This window comes from Archocentrus centrarchus, chromosome 1, assembly GCF_007364275.1.
Source record: "Archocentrus centrarchus isolate MPI-CPG fArcCen1 chromosome 1, fArcCen1, whole genome shotgun sequence".
NCBI lineage: Eukaryota > Metazoa > Chordata > Actinopteri > Cichliformes > Cichlidae > Archocentrus > Archocentrus centrarchus.
This window is the reverse complement of record NC_044346.1, coordinates 17500098-17516378: the sequence shown is the minus strand read 5'-3', so window position 1 is coordinate 17516378 and position 16281 is coordinate 17500098. Positions and strand designations below refer to the sequence as shown.

The following is a 16281-nucleotide window of genomic DNA, read 5'->3' as shown; positions in this document are numbered from 1 at the left end:
TTTTGAGTGCCTGTATGCTCGTTCAGGTTTAGCCCCTTCAAGCCCAGCCTTAAATAATTGACTGTATATGTCTGTTTTAACATAAATTCATTTGGGAATAATTATTACTATTTGTTTTATTATAACAGCTTTTTGTTCATAAGTTGGAATTGTCATGGTCCCGGGCTGTCAATGAGGTCCACAGAAGCATTCACAACATCAAAAATAACAATTTAGCAATATCACATGACTGAAAGCCAAACGTCACTGTGGGCAGTGATATTATTCAACTTTGGTTGTGTTTTGTGTGCTTTTGCAGCATTTTTCTATTTGCTGGTGCTTTCTTAAGTTACAGCATTTTTGACCTCTCAGGGCCACCATACAAAAGACTTCACAACAACAGTACAGTACTATTGTGATATCTGTGAAAATTACCACACTATAATAATAATATGGTCCATAACTGAGGTAACCACCGATACAAAATTAAAACTGCACAGTGATTTATATTATGTGCAATATTTACACAATATTTTGTGTTTTAAATGTCACTGTTATGGTAGATATTACCTCAGCTATAATGAGTGTTTGGGGGGTCAGTCACTTAGCCCTACCAATTAATTCAAATTGTCTAATAAAACCTAAGAAAATCCTGTGGGATGTATCGCTCTCTATGATTATTACTGTTTTAATGTTAAAAAATGTCAGTTTATTGCTAATATGTGTCAATGGGCAAGAATATAGTATACAATGCTGTGCCATCTCTATCAAGATGAATCTGAGCAGATGGAAATATACCCAGCAGGTTTACCTATCATTGTCAAACAACAGGTGTGCGATAGCGTAGGCCATGCAGCAGTCTGGCCTGGAAATCTGTAAACTGAAGTAAAGCAGAAGTTTATTTAAAGAAAGTTTCTCCGTGGGTTTTTCCCTTACCAAATTCCTTTAAGTCACCTGCCTCAAGATTAAGCTTCCACTCTAACAGGAATCACAGTATGAGTTGACAGGGTCTGCTTTGATCTTCTGACAGGAATGAAACATAGGGCACTATCCTAAAGATATAAACATAACCCTAAATACCAAGCTCCACATTGACCCAATAAAAGGCATCATTTTCTATCACCTCGTTGTTCAGCAGGGGGCTCCAAAACCCAAGTAAGTCTGCCTTTGGAAAATCCAGATCAGTCACAGGACCCGCTCTGCATCAATGACTCTCGCTCACTGTTCCAACCACAGAGACCCCAATTACTTTCACTTCTGCTTATGAAAGAAAAAAAAGTTTACCCAACCCTGCCTACAAGGGGAAGCACTTATTCCATCTCTCACATATTGTTATCTTAATAGCAGGTGAGTGAGTCTATCCCACGACCTCACCAACATACACAAACATACACTGCTTAACAAAAATTAAAGTAACACTTTTTAATCAGAGTATAGCATCAGGTCAGTTAACCTTCTGGTCAGTTAAGTAGCAGAGGGGAATGTAATCAGATTGAGCTGCTTTGATGTTAATGAAATTCACTACAGGTGCACTAGAGGGGCAACAATGAACCCCAAAACATCTTTTCTGACTGTTTTTGACTAGTTTTGCATTTGGCTAGGGTCAGTGTCACTTTTGGTAGCATGAGGCGATACCTGGACCCTACAGAGGTTGCACAGGAAGTGCAACTCCTCCAGGATGTCACACCAACATGTGACATTGCCAAAAGATCTGCTGTGTCTCCCCTCCCAGCACAGGCTCTGATGCACCTTTGGTGCAGGTAGAAACTGTTAAATCTTCCCTAGGGAGGAAGTGAATAAGTGTGTGAAGTTTGGTGGGTCTAGCTTGAATAGTATGCATCTATGGTGTGAATGTGAACATTGTGGGTGACATCGCTCTCGAGTTATGGCCAGCATTAAAGTATCTGTGGAACAGATGCAGGTGCCGAAGCCATTTTGTGAGACGGACAACACATCAGCTGGCTGAAACATTTGCTGTCCACAGCGCCACTTCTTGTTTCACTTTGGTTTTCAAGGTGTGTTTGAATTCAGCCCTAGTGGGTTGATGATTTTCATTTCCATCAAACAACATGGCATCCTTTCATTCCTAACACATTATCCATTCTGTATCAGTATAGATGTCCAGCATGTTTTTTTCCTCCATTGAGATCTGATGTGTATTCAAAGTGTAATTACTGTTAGTTGCAGGAAAGCAACAGTATGTAAGGATTATAATATTTAATTATTTAGGTGCTCACACATGAATACAAACAACATTTAGCCTTTACAGTAAGTGTGTGTGTGCAATCAGATTTTATTTCACTGTGTAGCCTAATGATGAGTGTTAGATTTAGACAGTAATTACTCTGCTACTGGACCAGTTCTGTATCATGCTGTTTAATTTGAAGAACCTGTTGGATTTTATAAATGTAACATGAGAAAATCAGTTTATTAAATTCATTGCAAAGCCTTTTATATTTTGCATGTTTATTTGACACAGGAAGATACATCATCTGTCTTTAGAAGCAGTTTGGCAGGAGTAACAGCTGGTGGCTCAAAAAAAAAAAAAAGTCATCTCAAAACTCATGATCTAGTAATAAGATTTACAGATATAAAAAGACTGAAAATAATTAAAGGATTTTCAATTCAAAATATCCACTGCCTGGAAAATAGTCACTGCTGAAACTGTAAAATTTTCTGATTTTGAGAGAAAGTTTAATGAACCTACATTACTGAATTCAGTTTATGGTTCAAAGATTCAGTTCTTCTGTCAGATTGAGTTTTTTTATTGGCAGCACTGGCTGTGACTGTACATGTGCCTGAAAACTGAACCCAGTGTTTTTTACACCAAGTTTCTGAACCATGCTTTATTTGCATGAAATAGCTGGATTTCCTATGTGCCTCTCTGCCTTGTCCTTGGTCCTCTCATGGCAGCCCACTGAAAATTTCTGGAAACACTCCTGCTGTGGGGAGTTAAGAGTTGCCCATCATAAACTCTAGAACACGCAGTCTGAATCCAGCTGAGAACATTTGCTGCAAGTCGTTCCCCTCTCTCATTTCTTATCCTTTAAAGTCACACAATAGTTAACATGAAATAATAAAGTATACTGTATACTTTTCTGACATGCATAAAAACAATAAGAATTGAGTCTATAATTCAAATGACGGAAGTAGAAAACTACACCGATCAAGCATAACATTATGACCACTGACAGGTGAAGTGAATAACACTGATTATCTCTTCATCATAGCACCTCTTAGTGGGTGGGATATGTTAGAGAGCAAGTGAGCATTTTATCATCAAATTTGATGTGTTAGAAGCAGGAAAAATGGGCAAGTTTAAGGATCTGAGCGAGTCTGACAAGGAACCAATTGTGATGCATCTCCAAAACTGCAGCTCTTGTGAGGTGTTTCCAGTCTGCAGCAGTCAGCATCTATAAAAAGTGGTCCAAGGAAGGAACGGTGGTGAACCAGCCACATATGCTCACATGGGGAGCAAAGGCTTGCCAGTGTGGTCTGAGCCAACAGATGAGCTACTTTACCTCAAATTGCTGAAAAAGTTTATGCTGGTTGAGATAGGTGTCAGCAGACACAGTCCATCGCAGTTTGTTGCATATGGGGCTGCATAACTACACACGAGTCAGGGTGCCCATGAAGGGTGTAACTTTGGGTCCAACATTGGGGGGGGGTTAAGCTCTCTGCCTATTTATTTATTTATTAAATCATTTACTTTTCTAAAAGGATTCAGGAGATTTTGGATTAATTAGAAATGTATTAGAAATACACTGTAATGCTTTTACTATGTATTTATTTAACTTTATTTGTGTTTACTCTGCACCTTCAACAATTAAGAAAAGGCTTACATTTTTCACATTTCTTCCAACAGTAACAAATATCTTTCATGAACCTGTTTTGTTTTACTACCAATTTTGCAGCCCCCGTTCCACTTTTAAAGAAACTGTTTTAATTTGGCCAGCCAAATATAATAAATACAATATTTTACAGCAGTCTGTTCTCCACTGAGCATGTGAGAGTTTAATGCAATCGTTCTGTGGAGAAAAAGGTTTTAACTTGATGTGTTTAAAATATAACGAGTCTCATCCTGGACCTTTCTGGGACTCTCATCTTCAGTCCTGTTATCAGTACTAATATTAGTCATTACTAACTAAATACACAAAATGTTATGTGTGTGTTCACTTGAGTAAAACTATATACTTGTTTAATGAGTTTAGTTTATTACATATTACAGGTATTGTACTGTGCCGCATGTGTGCAAATAACCACTTTTATCTTCTTTTTCTTTGACTCATTGTCAGATTAGGAGGAGCAGGTCTAACGGAGCTAAAATACCTGCACTGGTATTCATAGTGTGTCTGGTACACAGCGGCATAGTTATTAAATCATCAGCTAACAATACATTTACATTTACCTCATTTTAATTTTTCCGCTTTTTTCCGCTTTTTTTGTGCTCTTCATTTTTTCAAACTACACCCGCTGCCCAGCAGCTGCTTCCACAAGCGAAAGCTGCCGCTTGGTAGAGAAAGCGGGTTGGGTGACACCAAGTTTTTGTGGGGAGAGGGGGGGGGGGGTTTACATTACCAAATGATTAAACATGCTAGTTTACCTAAAATTGATAATGAATAAAGAAAAATAGCATGTTATTCATGTAAGATGTTTTTTGTAAATCGAAATGATGTGACTTTATTGGGGGGGTTATAGTGATTGGCTCAGATTATTGGGGGGGGTCATAACCCCCCTAACCCCCCCCCCCCCCCTCCCCCACCCCCCTTCCCGCAAATCACGCGCATGGTGCCCATACTGACCCCATCCACTGCTGTAAGCCCAACAGTGGGCACATATGGACCACGGAGCAATGGAAGAAGGCGGCCTGGTCTGATTAATAATGCTTTCTTTTACATCACATGGAAGGTTCGATGCATGTGCGTCACTTACCTGGAAACACCTGGCAACAGGCAAGACAAGCCAGCACAGGCAGTGTGATGCTTTGGGCAATGTTCTGCTGGGAAACCTTGGATGTTCCTTTTACATGTATCACCCGCTTAAGCATTACTGCAGACCATGTACACCCTTTCATGGAAATGGTATTCCCCAGATGGCTGAGGGGCATCTTTCAGCAGGATAATGCACCATTACACTAAGCAAATATAGTTCAGGAATGGGCTGAGGAGCACCACGAGTTTGAGGTGATGAGTTGGCCTCCAAATTCCCCGGATCTCAATTCAACTGAGCATCTGTGGGATGTGCTGGAAAAACAAGTCTGATCCATGGAGGCCCCACCTCACAAATTACAGGACATAAAAGATCTGTTGCTGACATCTTGGTGCAGATACCACCTCACACCTTCAGGGGTCTAATGTAATGTATAATGTAGTCCATAATCCAGTGGGTCAGGGCTGTTTTGTTCATTACATTATGCTTGATCGGTATATATTTGACTATATTTTGGCAGCCTACTACAGCACCTTCATTTTCAGATACCACAGTCTGCCAGATAAAGTGCCAAACAATTGTATGAATAAACAAAGCCATGTTGTAGACACTCAGAAAACTCTGAAAGCTGTTTTTGTTAAACAGCTAAAGAAAAAGAAGATAAGCTACAAGCAGTGACACAAGCCACAGGGTGGAGACAACAGCTGGAGGAGACCTGTAGACATGGAAACAAAGAGAGAGAGAGGAGGAGATTATTGTAATATCGATACATACATACATTTTATGCTCCTTATCTGGGCCTGGGTCACAGGGGCAGCAGTCTAAACACAGATACCCAAAACTGCTTCTCCTTGGCCACCTCCACCAGCTCTTTCGGGGGGGAAGCTAGATGAGAGATGTAATCTCTCCAGTATGTCCTGGGTCAGCCCCAGGACCTCCCCCCAGAAGGACGTGTCTAGAACACCTCATCGAGGAGGCGCCCAGGATCCTTGTCAGATGCTCAAACTACCTCAACTGGCTCCTTTCAATGTGGAGCAGCAGCTTTACTCTGAGCTCCTCCTGAATGTTTGAGCTCCTCACCCTATCTCTGAGGCCGAGCTCAGCCACCCATCGGAAGAAGTTCATTTCTGCTGCTTATAGCTGCAATCTTATTCTTTTGGTCACTACCCAGAGATTGTGACTATAAGTGAGTGTAGTAATGTTGATCAACCAGTATGTCGACAGCTTTGTTTTCACATCCAGCTCTCTATTCACCACAACAGACCTGTACAGAGTCCGCATCTCTGCTGACACTATGTCAATCCCTCTGTCAGTCGCTCAGCTATCCCTTTTGAACTGATCATTTATCTCTGCCTCATCGCTCATGAACACAGGTCAGTAACTTGTTCTCGGGACAGTGGCATTAAGGAGATCATCAAAAATACTGTCTTCAGTTGAGGTCAGCAGAGTCCCATTCCCAATATGTACAGTGTAGAAAGGAAGCTGTTTCCACCTCATGAGTTGTCTGACAGCTTGCAAAAATTACTTAGAGGCTGACTGAAAGTCTTGCACCGTGGCCTCATCAAACACGTCCCACACTCGAGTTTTTGCCTTGGGTACTGCCAGAGCCACCCTGAGTGTCGCCTTACAGTGTTGGCCAGCTAACCATGCTCAACAGCACTCCTTCAGCTTGACAGCTCCCTTCACCTCTAGTATACACCATTTGGTTTGGGGATTATCACAATGACAGGCACCAACCACCTTGTGGCCGCAGCTCTGAACAGCCACCTGAGTAATGGAGATGTGGAACGTGGTCCATTCAGACTCAGTGTTCCCAGTCTATCTCTGAATGTTGTCCAAGCTGGCCTGTCCAGCATGCTTTCCTGCTACCTGATCTTAAACCACCAGGTGGTGATCAGATGGCAGCTCTGCTCCTCTCTTCACCTCAGTGTCCAGAACATATGGCCACAAATCTGACGATACAATTGCAAAGTCAATCATTGACCTTCTGCCTGGGGTTTCCTGGTACCACATTTACTTATGGACAACTGTGGTTTAGGGTGGGCAGGCCATTCCTCCCAATCACGTGAGCATTGAAATCCCCAGTAGGACAATGGAGTCACCAGAACCCCATTCATGGACCTTTAAGAAAGTCGGTTACTGCAATATCGATTTTTTTAAGTCACTGAAAACACTACATGAGAGGTTTCCAGGTGGGAAAGCCTCTGAGTTATTCAAAATTTTGAGATGCTGTGTATCCTCCTCTTATTACTGTGTACTGACAGCATTTACAAGCACTATGTTTTAACAGAGCAACAGTTCCTCTACATTTTTTTTAAAGTGCACGCATATTTATAAAGATACAAGATATTTTTATAATGCTTCTATTGAAATATAGGATTTTTAGGACTTGTGAAGGTTTTTTTCTCATGTTTTTATTACATGCACTTGGGACATATAAAAGGTTTGTATCTGCTTCAGATATTTAAATATTTCTAGATTTAACACCACACTGGAGGTTAACCAAGCAGTTCCAAGCTCAATATGTGTGAAATTAATATGCAAAAAAACCCCAAAAAATCAGTGTAAAAAAAAAAAGGAGAAAAAAAAAAGAAATTTTAATTGAGAGAATCTGAATCTTACCGTGAAACGATGTAACAGTTGTGGAAGCTTTTCAGTTTTGATTGTTTCAAAACAATCTCAACATATTCCTCATTATACACAGTTTTTGTTTCTACTCCCTCCACGGTGAAAACTTCTGCTGGAGATAAAAGTATTGTATCCTGGGTTTGATCGCACACATAGTCTTTCAGGTTGACAAAGAAGCAAGAAGTGAGATTTAAAACGATGTTGTCAGCGAGATCTTCAAATCTCTTTATCTCTTCAAAGTTTGAATAAGCTGAGGTGAAACTTGTAAATCTCACTGTGGAGCCTTTCTTTGACCGTGGTTGGCTTTGACCATCTTGAAAAACATAGAAAGTCTTGCACTCCTTCGGCTTCAGCAGCTTCATGGAATCCATCAGCAGGAAATGAAGAGACTTGAAGTGGAAGTGGTTTTCATAGATGCTAACATTTCCACCCATCGTCTCTATTGCTTTGTTCAGTGTTTTTATGAAATCATGATCCCCATGAGCATAGATTGAAAGTGCAGCAGTATGCTCTTTACGCCCTCCAGGGATCTGCTTCAAACACTCGTTACTTCTGTTCCACGCTTTCTGAAATCCTTCACTGTGATTTAGTTCTTGTTTTAACAGGTCTGACTGGATGAACTTTTTCACGGCCTCTTTACGGCATCCATTGTACTGGTCATCTACAACATCTGTGGGATTTAGAGCATCCAGTAGTCTTGCATCCTGTGCAGTCACCTTTAATTGAGATATATCACATGTAAAACACATTTTAAATAAAAAATTTTTTTTGTCCTTCTAATAATTGCTTGGATGAAAGATAATTCTTACCTTGTAGCAGACAGCTGTGAAAATGATTACACTAAGCAGCGCTTTTCTTCTGGGCCCCATTTTTTTGGCCTCTTCTTCCTTCTAGAAACTGTTACTTACTGGTTCCTGTAAGCTTGTTCAGATTTGTTGCACAATAATTTATTACCAGAGTAATACTTACATAGTTTAGCCCCTTTAAGCCCAGCCCTGTTCTAACATGATTTCAGTTCTACAGTACTTCTTCCATGCAGATTTTATCCAAAGTAAACAGGAGACACCAGCAGTCCTAGTTGGATAAATCTAGATATCTTGAAGTCACAGGAATGAAAATGTGACGAGGTCTCACAGAACTGTCCACATTGGGCAGTAACTAACTGAGAACATTTTAATTTAATGGCGAGAAATGCAACGATCCACCCACTTCTGAACTTTTGCCCAACTGAAGAGCTGAACTAGAAACTTGCAGCTGTTGTGACATGTTGGCATTCAGCATGGACAAAACATATTTGCTGACACTCAGCTTTGCAGAGGGCGTTGATGGCACTTTTTATTTCACAATGGTTCAGTCTGAGTAAGAGGAAGCAGTTACTACTATTAGGCAGATCCAAGCAATGCCAGACTTTAGAAACAGTCAATTCATCCAGACTGCAATTATAGCAGTCAGTGCGTTCTTTAACCTTTGCTACTATTTTTTATTTTAAGCATAAGAGTAAAACTTTGAGAAATAACCGTGATGTTGATGAAGCAGTCATATGTGAGATTGTTTAGTTCAGTTTTTTAACTTTTCTAACCCTGGGCTCATAGTTTCTTCTTCTACTGTGCCATAATGGCCCCTTTTGAACAGTCATAAACTGTCTTTTTCTTTTGGGTGCTCAGGTCTTCTTCACCAGTCTACTGCTCTCTCAGTCTCCTCTCCTCTCTCCTCCTTTTTGCTTTTCCTGTCATGGTTATAAGAAGACCAGGACAGTTATTCAACAAATCTAAGGTTGCAGAAAAGCAAATTACTAATGTACTATTCATGCCATTAGAGCTAAAGAGTCATCAAAGGTCACTACTTGATGTCAGCCACAGGCCAAAACTGCAGTACATCAGTCAGCATTATATCACCCTTTCCATCTCATGACATCTGTTTTCCCAGTCACATAACTTCCTCTTTTGTTAAAGTACTTTTTTCTTTTTAGTTTTGCAGTGAGCACTTTAATAATTGCTCTCATTTTACACTGTTTTTATCTATGTTTGATTTATTTCACACAAACTGTCCACCAGTGAACACAGGGATCATAACACTGTACAAGAACCTCTATCGTTTTCTTTATGGCAGACTTTAAATACACAGACATACATATCTTCACATCAGTTCGATTCAGTTTGGTTCAATTTTACTGATATGGCGCCAAATCACAATAACAGTCACCTCACGGCGTTTCATATTGTAAGATAAAGACCCTAAAATAATATGAATAGCACAACAAAATCTAAATGGGGGGAAATTACACAAACAATTTTTTTCTTCTAAAATATCATTAGTGGTCATTTTTTGAATGATGGTGTAATTGGATTTGCAAATAAAAAAATGTTAGTATTGTCATGATTACAATAGTAATTCACATATACACATATACAGTATTTTTATTAGGTTTTAGCATTGAAGAACATTCTTGATTTTGTATGGACATCATAACCTGAGATATTTTACTGAGAATCGTGAGAGTTTCAGAGCAAGACACAGAGCATCCCCGTTACCATGGTTACTCACCGTCACCTGTGCCTGTGCGCACAGTTTGAGATGAGAGAGAGAGACTGTGTGGTACTGTTTAAGCCGCACATGCATGCCTGATTTCATGTTTACAAAATGCTAGATTTGTGGGTATTTCTCACAGTCCCCTGATGGCCGGAATAACTTTATGAGTAATGGATGAAAATGGACATTCTTAAAAGAAGTCTACAATGGAGTCCTGAGCTCCCTCCCCAGGCGCCTCAACCCCCTTTCACACCTTTCTTCAGATGACCTCAATAGGTCACTTGATAGAAAGGAGAAATTCCCACATTTGTTTTGCCCAAAACCACTGATTGTGGTCACCCACACCTTCTTTCACACCTTGGCGCGTGTGATTATGCACACAAACAATAGTGGGTCACAACCACCTCCAGGGTACAACCCCACTTGGGTTTAAATACCTGGGACTCTCCAACTTTTAGTTTTAGAACTGAAGAAGCCTTTCAGATGAGAGGTGAAACGTCTTCAAGAAACTTAAAGAAGTCCAGTTGCCCTTTTTTTCAACTTCCAGAGACTGCTGTGACCCGGATGACTGAGAACCTACACAGACTTCAAAACACATGAAAAACTGTGAAAGGTTTGGCAGCTAATTAACATCAGAAAAAAGGGCAAAAATGCATTTACTTTATAAATTGTGACATGTGGCTCTCCCCTACATTATCTGCCTTTATAAGTTATTTATAATATTTGGTATTGCATCAATACCAGACTTTACAGCATCACACACCACTAGCTGCTGGATTGCCACGTGTTGTTGAATGCAGTTTATCAGACCAGCCAACAATGATGGTTGACAGGTGCTGATGTTAGATTGGACCTACCCAAGGGATACTCAGCTGTGATTGGTTCTTCCAATTAGGGTAATATGCCCAGGACTAACGATGGCCAGGGCTAACAACGCACCTGAAGTGGGCCACTGCAAAACCTTGATTCCTTTCTTTTTCAGCACGTCTGCTGTAGAGTTGTTGCTGAGTTGGACTGTTGGTCAGAGGATCTGATTAACTTCAGCATCAGAATTATTCTTGCTCCACTGTTTAATGTCTTTGAGTCTGGTTTAGTGACACAGTTATTGAAGGTGTTACCTGCGTTTTATGCATGTCATCTAAATTCACATGTGCTTGCTGATGTAGTTACTGTTAGTGGCAGGAAGCATGTGATATGAACTGTTTCTGTATATTAGTGCACTAACACTGTCTGAGTATTATAATTATTATAATAAATTAAAATGTTTAGGTGTTGGCTCACACACAGTGATGTTTCTTATTTAATTTGGAAAACTTGTTACTCTTTTTAAATGTAACATGAGAAAATCAGCTTATTCTTGGGTAAACTGTTTGATCAGATTGAATTCATTGCAAACCCTTTTATATTTTGCATGTTGTTTATTTCACAGGGAATCAGAAAGGAATTTTTTTTTAAAAAAAGCATTTAAAAGTTGATGATCTAGTAATAATATTTATAGATATAAACCACAGAAGCATATTCAACTTTTTAAAAAAGTGTTCTCCTCCTGGAAAATAGTCACTGCTTAAAATGTAAAGATGAATGAGGTCACTAATCCTGTTTGTTTGATGAATCTATTGAATTTAATCTAAAATTTGTAACAAATAACAGTAGTGAAAAAAATTTTTTTACTATATTTTGACAGCCTACTGCAACACTTTATTTGGCAGATCCTAGAATCTGCCAAATACACAACTGTATGAATAAAAAAAGCAGTTCTGACGTAACACTCAGAAAACTGAATGATGTTTGTTTTCGCTAAAGAGCTAAATAAAAAAAAGATGAGGCCACAAGCACTGACACCAGCCACAGGGTGGAGACAACAGCTGGAGACCTGCAGACATGAAAACAAAGAGAACGAGAGAGATTACTGTTGTTTGATGATGATGATGATGATGATGATGATGACAGTAATAATATTAGTTTACCTGTCTTTCTCTGTGACAGCTGTGACAGTCTCCTGTCCTCCTGAGTCCCTGAATTGGAAAAGAGGAAAATGGATGAATAATAATAATAATAATAATAATAATAATAATAATAATAATAATAATATTATTATTATTATTATTATTATTATAATAATTCTTTACCTGTCTCGCTCAGTGACAGCTGTGACAGTCTGCTGCCCTCCTGGGACCCTGAATTGGAAAAGCAGAAGAAAATGAATGGATAATAATAATAATAATTAATAAATAAATAAAAATAAATAAATAAATAAATAATATTAGTTTACCTGTCTTTCTCTGTGACAGCTGTGACAGTCTCCTGTCCTCCTGAGTCCCTGAATTGGAAAAGAGGAAAATGGATGAATAATATTATTATTATTATTATTATTATTATTATTATTATTATTATTATTATTATTATTATTATTATTATTATTAATAATAATAATAATAATAATAATAATAATAATAATAATAATAATAATAATAATAATAATTCTTTACCTGTCTCGCTCAGTGACAGCTGTGACAGTCTGCTGCCCTCCTGGGACCCTGAATTGGAAAAGCAGAAGAAAATGAATGGATAATAATAATAATTATTAAATAAATAAAAATAAATAAATAAATATTATTAGTTTACCTGTCTTTCTCTGGGACAGGTGTGACAGTCTCCTGCTCTCCTGAGTCCCTGAATTGGAAAAGCAAAGGAAAATATTGAAGTAAAATGTGCTGACACACACACACACACACACACACACACACACACACACACACACACACACACACACACACACACACACACACACACACACACACACGGGTTTATTGCTGCTATCTGAATCATCAGACCAAACTACTCAAACCACACCCAACCCCACTGGAGACGTGGAGAGACGGTCCTCACTTTTCAGTTTCCTGTTTTTGCCACTTTTCATGTAACTTCACTTCATTTCACTTCACTGCTTTCCAGTTGGGAAAGCCTCTGAGTTTATCAGAGTTTTGAAATGCTGAGTATCCTCCAGTTATTACTGTGCGCTGACAGCAGTAATAAGCACAGACAGTTCCAGACACACCCAATGATTTTTCCCACTTGTGTTCCTCTACATTTTTTAAAGCATAAGCATGCTTTACTAACTTTTGTCTTTGTATAAAGGATTTCATATTTTTTGGATCTTCTTCAGATATTTTATTATTTATATCTTTAACACCACACTGAAAGTTAGCCAAGCAGTTCCAAGATCAACATTTTCTAAATCATTACACAAAATATTTTATTTTAATTGAGAGAATCTGAATCTTACCGTGAAAAGATGTAACAGTTGTGGAAGCTTTTCAGTCCTGACTGTTTCAAAACAATCTCAACATATTCCTCATCATCATCTGTAGTTTTTGTTTCTGTTTCCTCCACAGTGAAAACTTCTGCTGGAGATAAAAGTATTGTATCCTGGGTTTGATCGCACACATAGTCTTTCAGGTTGACAAAGAAGCAAGAAGTGAGATTTAAAACGATGTTGTCAGCGAGATCTTCAGATCTCTTTATCTCTTCAAAGTTTGAATAAGCTGAGGTGAAACTTGTAAATCTCACTGTGGAGCCTTTCTTTGACCGTGGTTGGCTTTGACCATCTTGAAAAACATAGAAAGTCTTGCACTCCTTCGGCTTCAGCAGCTTCATGGAATCCATCAGCAGGAAATGAAGAGACTTGAAGTGGAAGTGGTTTTCATAGATGCTAACATTTCCACCCATCGTCTCTATTGCTTTGTTCAGTGTTTGTAAGAAATCATGATCCCCATGAGCATAGATTGAAAGTGCAGAAGTATGCTCTTTACGCCCTCCAGGGATCTGCTTCAAACACTCGTTACTTTTGTTCCACGCTTTCTGAAATCCTTCACTGCGATTTAGTTCTTGTTTTAACAGGTCTGACTGGATGAACTTTTTCACGGCCTCTTTACGGCATCCATTGTACTGGTCATCTACAACATCTGTGGGATTTAGAGCATCCAGTAGTCTTGCATCCTGTGCAGTCACCTTTAATTGAGATATATCACACATGAAACACATTTTAAAGTGAATATTTTTTAACAGCCTAATATTTGTAATATTTGCATTTGAAAGATAATTCTTACTTTGTAGCAGACAGCTGTGAAAATGATTGCAGCAAGCAGCACTTTTCTTCTGGACTCCATTTTTGGCCTCTTCTTCTTCTAAATTTGTGTAAGTAACTCACAGGAACGGGTCCATTAAACTGCCAGGAAGCACAATACGGTCTGTGAAAAACGTCTTGCCACAGACCGTTTTGCTGCTTCTTGAAGAAAAGGGAGGAAAGGAAGGAAATAACATGAGCATTGTTGTCTACTCATTTATCCTGTTATTTATCCTGCTTGAGCTACTGAGTTCCTTTAAGTCTGTTCAGCTATACCTAGAGTAATAGTTACATGGTTAAGCTGCTTTAAACCCAGCACTAAAATTCCTTTATATCCCAGTTCTCACATGATTTCAGTAAAACAGATGGGGCCAAATACCACAGCACTTCCTCTATGCAGATTTTATCTAATGTAAACAGGAGGCTCCAGCGATCCTAATTGGACAAATCTGGGTGGTTACAGGAAGTTATAGGAATAAAAATGCACCAAACAAGGTCTGGTCTCACAGAACTGTTATCCATACTGGGCAGTAACTAAACACTTTATGATCCGCCCTCTCTCCCAGACTGTTCCACTGGTACAGTGGGAGAAATAATTATCCGATCCTTTGCTGAATTTGTATGTTTGTCACATACAAAGAAATGTCTCTAATTTTTAATGGTAGTTTATTTTAAAGGAGAAAGACAGAATATCAACCCAAAATCCAGAAAAAAAATACACATTACACATAATAGTTATAGATTGATTCGCATGTCTTTGAGTGAAATGAGTATATAATCCCCTTCAACCCAGCCAGAACTCTGCTCCCACAGACTGACTGCGTGCCCATGTGCCACACAGATTATAGGCAATCAATCAATCAATTAAAGATTGATGGCATGACACTGAAATAATTATTTCTCCCACTCATCTGGACCGACCACCTTTCCACTCTTCATCCTCTTCATAGCTGCCCTCACTTTCTTCTTACTGCACTTGCTGATTTACTGACTGTCCTCCATCCATCCTCCTCTCTCTCATTTTCTTCATTCATCAGCTCTTCAAAATACTCCTAAATAGTACATTTCCATTTCTATCCTTAATCATCTTAACCAGCTGCACGTCCTTTCCAGCTCCATCACTCTGCCTAGACAATCAATATAAGTCCTTTTTACTTTCCTTAGTGTCCAGTCACATACAACTCACTACAAGCCTTTCCTTTGCCGCCTCTCTCTTTGCTGTATGCCTCACCTCCCAGTACTACTGTCTACTTTCTTTGTCTCCCCGACTATCCGACTTTTTCCTTTTCTAATATTTTCCTTTGAATGCTTTCCTGTACGTCCTCATTCCACCACCAAGTTTCCTTGTCTTTTCTTTTTTTTTTTTTTGCATATTTGTCACACATACATGTTTAAGATAATCCAACATTTTTTAATGTTTGACAAATACAAAAATACATAAACACATAATGCACTTTTTTAATGATGAATGAAAAAAGTAATTCCCCTGCAACCTAATAACTAGCTGTGCCATCCTTGGCAGTAAGAACTGTAACTTATGATAATAATGAGTCTTACACATCACCGTAGAGGAATTTTGGCCCACTCTTCTTTGTAGAATTGTTTTAATTCAGCCACATTGGAGGGTTTTCCAGCATGAACAGACTGTTTAAGGTCATGCCAAAGTCATCTCAATCTGGTGAAAGTCCGGGCTTTGACTAGGACACTTCAGGACCTTTATTTCTTTGAGCCATTCATTGGTGGACTGGATGATTTGTTTTGGAATTGAACTCCGCTTTCTAAAAACTGTGGTTAATCTGTTAATTCATGGCTTAACATGTTTTTTTTTTTTGTTTGTTTGTTTTTTTTTGGGGGGGGCTACATTTTCACACAGAGCCAGGTAGGTCTGGATAGCTTTTTTCCCCTTAATACATGACACATCCCAAGGGTACTCTATTGCAGGGGTCTTCAACTCCAGGCCTCGACCAGTGTCCTGCAGGTTTTAGATGTGTCCCTGATCCAACACACCTGAATCAAATGGCTGAATTACCTCCTCAGTATGCAGTCAAGTTTTCCAGAGTCCTGCTAATGACTTCTATATTTGACTCAGG

The 16281-nt window shown here is 39.0% G+C and overlaps 2 protein-coding genes across 5 annotated transcripts; both read right to left on the bottom strand.

Annotated features, from left to right (window-relative positions):
* Nucleotides 1–4746: 4746 nt before the first annotated feature.
* On the bottom strand, nt 4747–8687 carry LOC115787223 (ecto-ADP-ribosyltransferase 5-like). Its single transcript, XM_030739812.1, has 3 exons — nt 8346–8687; nt 7531–8252; nt 4747–5623 (listed from the first exon to the last, which is right to left on the bottom strand). The coding sequence occupies exons 1-3, from the start codon at nt 8403–8405 to the stop codon at nt 5554–5556; spliced, it is 852 nt and encodes a 283-aa protein (XP_030595672.1). The 5' UTR covers nt 8406–8687; the 3' UTR covers nt 4747–5553.
* Nucleotides 8688–11487: 2800 nt separating this feature from the next.
* Nucleotides 11488–14651, bottom strand: LOC115785722 (ecto-ADP-ribosyltransferase 5-like). Of its 4 annotated transcripts, XM_030737539.1 has the most exons (9): nt 14539–14651; nt 14175–14353; nt 13352–14076; nt 12691–12738; nt 12555–12602; nt 12338–12385; nt 12195–12242; nt 12033–12080; nt 11495–11938 (listed from the first exon to the last, which is right to left on the bottom strand). In XM_030737539.1, exons 2-9 carry the CDS (start codon nt 14232–14234, stop codon nt 11863–11865), a joined length of 1101 nt encoding a protein of 366 aa, XP_030593399.1. In that variant the 5' UTR covers nt 14235–14353; nt 14539–14651; the 3' UTR covers nt 11495–11862. The 4 variants fall into 4 exon arrangements, with proteins under 4 accessions (XP_030593424.1, XP_030593416.1, XP_030593399.1 ...); XM_030737564.1 differs by lacking the exon at nt 14539–14651 and having other exon boundaries at nt 11488–11938; nt 14175–14246; XM_030737556.1 differs by lacking the exons at nt 12195–12242; nt 12338–12385 and having other exon boundaries at nt 11494–11938; nt 14175–14543.
* Between the last annotated feature and the right edge of the window lie 1630 nt (nt 14652–16281).

What these genes read in the sequence shown, in the direction of transcription:
- LOC115787223 (XM_030739812.1), bottom strand. Translation starts at nt 8,405, where the DNA reads ATGGGGCCCAGAAGAAAAGCGCTGCTTAGTGTAATCATTTTCACAGCT. An exon ending in TCACAGCTGTCTGCTACAAG is followed by an intron (nt 8,253 to 8,345) that starts GTAAGAATTATC and finishes TCTCAATTAAAG; the next exon opens with GTGACTGCACAGGATGCAAG. An exon ending in AACTGTTACATCGTTTCACG is followed by an intron (nt 5,624 to 7,530) that starts GTAAGATTCAGA and finishes CCATGTCTACAG; the next exon opens with GTCTCCTCCAGCTGTTGTCT.
- LOC115785722 (XM_030737539.1), bottom strand. Translation starts at nt 14,234, where the DNA reads ATGGAGTCCAGAAGAAAAGTGCTGCTTGCTGCAATCATTTTCACAGCT. An exon ending in CCTGTCCCAGAGAAAGACAG is followed by an intron (nt 12,603 to 12,690) that starts GTAAACTAATAA and finishes TTTCCAATTCAG; the next exon opens with GGTCCCAGGAGGGCAGCAGA. An exon ending in GCTGTCACAGAGAAAGACAG is followed by an intron (nt 11,939 to 12,032) that starts GTAAACTAATAT and finishes TCATGTCTGCAG; the next exon opens with GTCTCCAGCTGTTGTCTCCA.